General features: G+C 45.1%; 1 protein-coding gene across 3 annotated transcripts; it reads left to right on the top strand.

Moving 5' to 3' along the window:
* Positions 1-3,094: 3,094 nt before the first annotated feature.
* Positions 3,095-7,394, top strand: LOC123043526 (uncharacterized). 3 transcript variants are annotated; one of them, XM_044466006.1, is made up of 6 exons: positions 3,095-4,596; positions 5,796-5,864; positions 6,072-6,142; positions 6,231-6,364; positions 6,467-6,531; positions 6,611-7,394. In XM_044466006.1, the coding sequence occupies exons 1-5, from the start codon at positions 3,234-3,236 to the stop codon at positions 6,525-6,527; spliced, it is 1,698 nt and encodes a 565-aa protein (XP_044321941.1). In that variant the 5' UTR covers positions 3,095-3,233; the 3' UTR covers positions 6,528-6,531; positions 6,611-7,394. The 3 variants fall into 3 exon arrangements, with proteins under 3 accessions (XP_044321941.1, XP_044321940.1, XP_044321942.1); XM_044466005.1 differs by having other exon boundaries at positions 6,231-6,531; XM_044466007.1 differs by lacking the exons at positions 5,796-5,864; positions 6,072-6,142; positions 6,231-6,364; positions 6,467-6,531; positions 6,611-7,394 and adding an exon at positions 5,642-5,775.
* Positions 7,395-7,757: the final 363 nt, after the last annotated feature.

Here is a 7,757-nt window from a genome sequence, read left to right as displayed (position 1 = left end):
CGCGTCGAACACGTCGGAAGGGGGGATGCGGACGCTGCGGTAGCCGGAGCTGCTCCGACGGCATGTCGGCGGCGGGGCGACGGATGCAAGGAAGAAGAGGGCGGCGGGGGGAAGAAGGGGGCGGTCGGGCGCTCGAGTGTGCGGTTGTGATGGCTCAAGCGCGTGTTTTATAGAGCGCGCCGCACGCCGCGCGCCAAAACTACCGCACGCCGGGCCGTTTTTTCTCGCGCGCGCTTCTTTGCCTCACGTCGAAATCTCCCGCATCTGTTGGAGAGCGCGAAACCACTCCGTGCGCGCTAAAACGCCTATTTCCCACGCATGATTTCTAGCGCCGCTGTTGAAGAAGCTCTAACCAAACACACTATGCTATTTTCTGCGTCCCAAACATAGCTTACAAAAATGTTTTATATTTATCGGGCGTTCGGAGTACAAGAGTATCCTCGCTCGAGCCGGGTTCTATAGGTCTTTCTAGGTGAGGATAAGAAACCAAAAAAATACGTGGCCCCTTCAAAGCTAGTACTGTCCTATATTACCATAAAAAAAAGTACTGTCCTATATTTACCGTGCCAGCTATACCTAAATGTCCCCTTCAAATGCATTATCTGAGAGTACCACATATTTTTATACCACTATATAGTATGCTAATAGCTTCAAATATTAATCGTTGGATATGCCCATCCGACAGTTAAGAGATGGCAAATCCGAACATTATCATCCATTGGATATAGTTTTTAACTCATAGGATACTGCCATGTGGCCTTCTAATTCAAAACCCAACTCTATCATCTCATGTGTTCTAGAAGTATCTATCCACGTACTTATTTGATACTCTAACAAAAAGAGGCTAGAACAATCTGGATTCTAAAGAGGTAAGAATCAAGTTGGATCTTGTTCAGTATGATTCTAGAAAAAGAAATACATATTCAAATGTATTTTTCCATGCTTTTTATATATATTTAAATGACGTGCAAAGCACGTACAATTTACTATAATTTTAGCACGCTATGAGCTAGCTACTGCTTCTCATAGGTAATGCTTTTTTTGGCAAGGAGGGGGTATAATTTAGTCTAAACATCATCAAAACAGTGCTAAAATTAAATATGTGGTGCATTTTTTTTGGAATTTTAGAAAGGGGCCACGACGAGCGCGTCGGAGTGGATGCCGAGATGGAGAAGCCACAATGTCTCTACCAACAGATGAAGAGCAGCATATCTGCTACTCCTGCGAGTATGACGGGTATGTCCCACTTTGCCACCACATGACCTGTGTGTAGGGGGGGGGGGAGGGGATCCTGAGGCGAGGAAGATCTTCAACATTGAGAGGGTACCAGTGGGGTGCCTTTGTGAGCTAGGGGGTTCTGCGGTACAAGTGGCACACAACAACGCGGAGGGTTTATACCACACCCACAGAATGACAAAGCAAGTTTCTATGCTTCTACAAAATGTTTTCAAGTTCATGACCGAAAATTATGACAAAATTTACTTTGCAGGGGACATGGCAAGGATTTAGAAACTTGGTAAAAATTTATAAAGTTTACTTTAAAAATATATTATATGTAAAGTAATCTGGCAAGGAGGGAGATAATTTAGTTTAAACATTGTCATAATTCTAAGAAGTAGTCTGGAAATAGCATTAAAGTGCTAGAGCATTAGTATTCAATACAAAGTGGAAACCATTTTGGAATTTTAGGAAGGGGGACATGCCCCCCTCCCCTACCAAGATTTTTGGAAGAATTGGTTGAAGCATGATTTAATATGCACCGCCCCGCAACGCCCTAGCCGAAACCGACCATAAGTTAACCTCTCATTTCCGCTTTGTTTTTTATCACAACTAACTTGCAGGCGCGATATTACAAGTCACTACAAGAGACAAAGTTCAATTCATGTGCTCCCTATGAGATCGTTGCTCTTACTTCGAAAAGTCTATAACTAAATCATGTACGCTTGCAGGACATCAACCTTCAAACCTTCACAAACCTTCCGGGTGTAAATCACAAGTTGATTCCTCGCTGGAGTAATCCTATCTCCTTGGAGAGTTTCCAACCTCCAAGAGCAACAAAAACAAAAGGGAAATGCTAAAGACCAGCTCAAATCATGAATCACTTTGGTCAAAAGAGACTGGAGGATTTGATATGCTTGTGTGAAATCTCTCTCAAAATTCTCAAGAATCCCCCAAGAAATCTTTGATCCAGTGGTAGGGAAGTGAGAGGGAGCCTCTTCTTAGATTTGGACATTTGATCAAGTGTATATGGAGTGGTCAACTCCTCTACTGAGTGGTGAAGGGGTATATAGGTTTGGGGAAGAAGTGGAAAAATGCATCAGCGGACAGTCCGCTAGATCTAGACCGTATAGTCCAATAGTGTAAATCAGATTAGGGTTTGGCCAACAATGCTTGTACAAAAATATACAGGTTTTGTTCGCTTATTTTTTTGGTCCCAAATAAGTTGGGTAGGCTAGAGTTAAACTCATAAGATACCGAAAGTCCGAAAACAAGTCATGGTTCCAGCACCTGGATAGCCTACTTAATTCCACACATCCATGTCCATGGTTAAGTCTTTGGTGATATTATAGTCCATCAGATCTCTTTTTATGAACTCATCCTATGTCAAATTTGATCTACCCTGACTCCGCTATGCACTGGCGCTTCAAGCTTTCCTATTTGAAAAAATATTCACGCATTTCAAAAATATGGTTGTGACATTTAAAAGGAACAAGTTATATAATGAAAAAAAAAACTGTTTGTGTAGTTTAAAAAAATGTTTCTTGCCACTCAAAGAAAAATTTCAACATGTTTTTGAAGAATGTTTAACATGTAGTCAAAATATGTATTTTAAATAATATTCAATATGTATTTAAAAAAGTTTACCATGTACAAAAATGCGTCCCACGTTTGTACGGAAAATGCAGAAATGGGCACTGAAAAATAGTCATGTATTAAAAAAAAGCAAAAAAAGTAGACCAATAAAAAAACAAAACAGAAAAACAGAAGAAAAATAATGAAAAGTTTAAAACCGATCCATAAAAGCTTTCCAAAACCAGTTTAATAGGCAGCCCACTAAAACATGAGCGCCCCGGACTCTCCCTCCCCACCCCACCCTAAAAAAAAACTATCCCCTCCCCACTCACTTCCTCTCCTCTCATCTCTTTGCCAGCCGCCACTGCTAACCCTAGACCCAAAAATTCCTCTTTTTCCCCTCCGATTCCATCGTCGATCGACCCGGCCGGTCGCACGCCATGACCGCCGTCGTCAGTCCGCCTATCCTCCCCGTCGCCGAGGGCGCCCCGAGCTGGGTCCTCCTCGACACCGCGGGATACATCGCTAAACGCGGCAACGCCACCTTCGCCAAGACCTTGGGGAGCAACGGCCAGCCCGTCGAGGTGACCTTCTGCACCGCCGCTCCGCCCCACGTCTCCCACTTCTGCGTCCACTGCCCCGGCCTGGTGCCCGCCGACTTCGTGGAGGATCCCACGCTGATCGGCGCGGAGGCCGACCTCGTCCTCTTCCGCCTCTGCGTCGACCCCCTGGCCGTCGCCGGCGAGCGCCTCTTCGACTACTTCCTCTACACGGCGCACCCTCGCCGCCCCTCGCTCCAGCTTCTCCCGCACCCCTACCCCAATCTCTTCCACGACAGCGAGGTCGCCCTCCTGCGCTGCGGTGAGGATGATGAGTACGCCATCGCCGCTCTCAGGAACATCGATGATTACTTCACCGACGAGCCGCAGATGTCCTTCAACCTTTACCTCTACCGCTCGTCCAGGGCCGGCGAGGGGTGGACTGCTAGGGTGGTGTCGGTGGAGGAGCCACTGAGGGACACCGTCTGCCCGGTGGAGGAGCCCAAGCGGTTTCATGAGACGACCAAGGCGATCACGCTCGGAGGCGGCGCCGTTGGCTGGGTTGATCTCTGGCGTGGCATCCTCGTCTGCAACGTGTTCGATGAAAAGCCTGTGCTCCGGGACGTGCCGCTGCTGCTGCCGGCAAGGGGTAACTGGGAAATCTACCACAGATGTGGCCCTTACTTTGCTCGGGACATCACCGTCAGCCCGCAGAAAGACGTCATCAAGTATGTCGAGGTTGAAATTTGCCTGCCAAGGAAGCCGACTACTACAAAGACGACTGAAACCTGCCACCCCCCGGAGCCGGAGTCCTACCTGGAATGGTTCCGCCAACAGCAGTGCGAAGACGACGACGACGACGACGACGATGAAGACGTTGGTGGCTGGAAGGCCACAACATGGAGCTTGCCTGTCCCTATTGCTTCACGGGAGAACTGGCACTTTGACTACACCGTCGATGTCGATGACCTCACTGTCGTCGACCCAATGCATTGTAAGCTTCTTCCGAGGCCCCTGCAGCCCACAGAGGCAGAAGCATTGCTGCCAAGACTTATCACTGCTTTCCCCATCATGAGTATGGACGATGATGTTGTCTACCTTTTGTCCAAGGCCAGCCCCAAAGACCAGATGGAAGTAGTTATTGCTGTTGACATGAGGAGGAAGTTTCTGCAGGGAGTGGCCAAGCTTGTTACGGGGAAAGATTTCACTTTCATGCGCAGTTGCATCAGCGAGATCTCGAAATATATTAATTATAAATCTTCAGGTAATATGCCCGCTTGATGTCACTATGACTATCTTTGAGTCTGCATGTTATCTGTATAATGAAATATGCATTTATTTGCCAGAAAAAGTACACCATTTCATTCGTATTTGAAGGAAGTTTCTAATGGTTTTGTGACACATAACTAATTTCGTTGGTCGAATTGATGATGTGGAAATATGTGTGCCTAGCAAACTGAAGAGATGGATTATGTTGGTAGTTGCCGAGCAAATCTGATGTCAGCTTTCAGAAGGGAAGTATGGTGATTGTTTAGAGGGTGGAGTTCAAGATGGCTAGAACTGTAGTTACTTTTGTAAATAGGACACACCCCCTTTTTTATTCGGAAAGGGGTAAGGCCAACAAGGGCGTTATGGTGTTACTTTTTGGTTTACTGTGGTCGGAAGGACCAACTAATTAGGGGTAAAAGTCTCCATGTTTTATCCTTGTTTTGTGACAACATGACTTCACAGGCTAGTTAATTCAGGACCGTTACACTTATGGTGATGGTGATGATGTGGAATAGGAGGGTAGTAAAGATAGATGTTAGATTCAATACTTTGCTTTGTGAGTCGTATGTGAACTGATAAAGCAATTCTTCGGTCTCCAGGCCTTGGTAAGAAAATAAATAGTAAATTGTGTTGCATTTGTAAAGCGGTTCTTCTAACTGAAGATCAGAGAACTGGTGTAGAAATCGATTTGCAGAACATTTGGTTTCCTGTAGTGGTGGTGATGGTGGGATGCTGTCAGAAAAAAAGAACTAGACATCATATTACGAAGGACAATGTTAAGTGAACTTCAAAGATTGAATAAATATCATTATAAAGGCGGAGGATATGCATCTGTGTTCATAGATAAATATACATGGTGCTATATCCGACCGTAAGCATGCCATTTGAGGAAACGTTTCCACATCTTTTCTCTCCTTTGACTGCTAATATACAAAAATGTATCTTTATTTATCATGCACAAATGTTTTTATTACTATATTTTCCACAAACAATCTTTGAAAGCTAAATAGATAAAATAATGGTCAATTTTTGTGTTCCAGGACAAATAAGAGGGCATAGGTATGGCTAAGATATTTGACAAAAATCAACCTGCAAAAGTGACCGTCGCTGTGATTTTGTAGTCATCCTTTGCTCAGACTTTGACTTGCTGTTTTTACACGCTTCTTGATTAACAGAAAAGATTTCTTGATGCAGGGGATGTTGCCAAAGCATCGGCCAGTTTATCTGCTGCCAGCAGAAGGGCTGCGGATAAGGAAACAGAAGGTACCATGCAGAAATTTACCAGTAGACAGTGGAATGGAGAATATTCAAAGGAACGTCAAAAGCTTTTTGAATATCTACGTAGTAGAAGATCGTAAACAGCTCATTCTGCTGCCACTTGTTTTATGCTAGTTTTTTTGTTGTTGTTATAATGTGTGATGAAGAAGTGTTGTGTTTTATACGTATAATGTGTGAGAGGCACTTTTGCAGAGGTACGGCTGTTGGCAAAAGAAATACCTTCTCTTCTCTTGGAGCTAGAGCTTCTCGGATTAGAACATCAGGTTTGGTAGCTACTCTGTGTCAACATCGGTTATGTGATTCACATAATCAAACACGACCATTAAAACATCTCTCTACCTGGATAAGCAGACCAAGAGGTCGACGCGAGTTGATATGTGCAGTGCGGAGATCTTGTGCCAGTGGCAACAAAACATTTGCTCACTCATCTTCAGAAGACTTGAAGCTCGACGCCGAACCGCTTTGACTTGCAAACAGGCAGGAAGGTTAGAGATTCTATGTTTTGGAGAGACAGCGGTTCAGGGACGAAGCTTGTCTGCTTGCTCATGTTTCTCGTGCCTCATTTCAACCATGATCACTCGATGCAGTTTGTTATCAATGCCCCATATAGTTTCACAAAGAAAAGAGGCTCTCCACAGTAAATCATGAAATGGTAAATTCATCAGATCACCAGAGAATCATTTGTGACATACTCGTGTAAATCTTTTAATAAATGTTCTCAACCTTTTCAGCACCGCGATGCTGCCAGCGCTTGCTCAAGGATGAAGGATCATGGCGCAGGGCAAATGAGACGCATGCAACCGGTACCTGTCTAGGCTGATCATGCTCCCCTTGTTCCTGCAAATCTTGGAAGCATGACCTTTATGCACTTTTAGAAGAGTTATTTCCCTCAAGCAGTGAGTTTCTTCCAGCAAAGGATGGCCGCCTTCTTGGATAACTGCAACTGTTTATACAAGATCCTTAACCTGAGCATGCAGGATATCTGAATTGCCCTTGACAGAATATGGCTTTCATGAGGATGACACGATTTGACTTTCAAGAGACGCACCGGCGGCAGTTCCACACCAACTTCTTGCACCAGGGCAGCGGCTCCGATGGTATGCTGAATCCTGCAGTATGAGTGTATGACTCGCACTGGTGTGTGGAGTGACAGTCGCCATGTTCGCGCTGAGACATGGGTGGCCATCGGACAGCTGTGCTAGTGGTCTAAGGTGCCTTTTTGGCCTGGCGCGAGGCACTTGTAGTTGCAAAGTATCAATCGATCTATGATCAAGATGCCCATTAAAACACCGCTTCATCCGGGGTGAAAACTCTTGTCCTGGTCCTAATTTATTAGTCGCGCTCGACCATGACGAACTTGCGTCGTTATCTTGTTGAAGACATTGTCTTTGTTGTGGTGCCGGTCTTCATTCGCTGGTCTCGGCAATGGATGACGTGTGGACGATTATCCATTCTTGAAGGTGTTTTTGTGAAAGAAGTCGACCTACTCGTAGGTATTTTTCTTACAGCTTGTAACATTTTGGCACTGCTTAGCTTTTTTATTTACTTCGCTTAATAATTACTCCCTAGTGTCAAAAAACGTCTTGCATTATGGGACGGAGTGAGTAATAGAGACCTGCTTCTTTACACCCCTCCTACCCTAAAAAAAGTAAAAATAGCAATATGGTCTTTTGCATATAACTAATATCATAATTAAACCGCCGGACCGTCGTATGTACATTATATGGCTAACATATCCTAGCCGCCAGCCACTCCTGATCCGTGGCTACTCGCGAGTCCTGCAGCGATAACCATTTCAACTCCTCGCCGTCACCTTGGCGGCCACATTCACTCCTCGGCAACACCTCAACGCTGCGCCGAGCTTCTTGTGCTCCTCGG

The sequence above is a fragment of the Triticum aestivum genome, chromosome 2B (genome assembly GCF_018294505.1).
Source record: "Triticum aestivum cultivar Chinese Spring chromosome 2B, IWGSC CS RefSeq v2.1, whole genome shotgun sequence".
Taxonomy (NCBI): Eukaryota; Viridiplantae; Streptophyta; class Magnoliopsida; order Poales; family Poaceae; genus Triticum; species Triticum aestivum.
The sequence above is the reverse complement of the archived record's forward strand: the minus strand, read 5'-3'. Positions and strand labels throughout refer to the sequence as shown.

Bases quoted from the DNA above. Each gene is read 5' to 3' on its own strand.
- LOC123043526 (XM_044466005.1), top strand. From the start codon at position 3,234: ATGACCGCCGTCGTCAGTCCGCCTATCCTCCCCGTCGCCGAGGGCGCC. The intron at 5,865-6,071 runs GTACCATGCAGA...GCACTTTTGCAG, and splicing joins TGCGGATAAGGAAACAGAAG to AGGTACGGCTGTTGGCAAAA. The intron at 6,143-6,230 runs GTTTGGTAGCTA...CTGGATAAGCAG, and splicing joins TTCTCGGATTAGAACATCAG to ACCAAGAGGTCGACGCGAGT.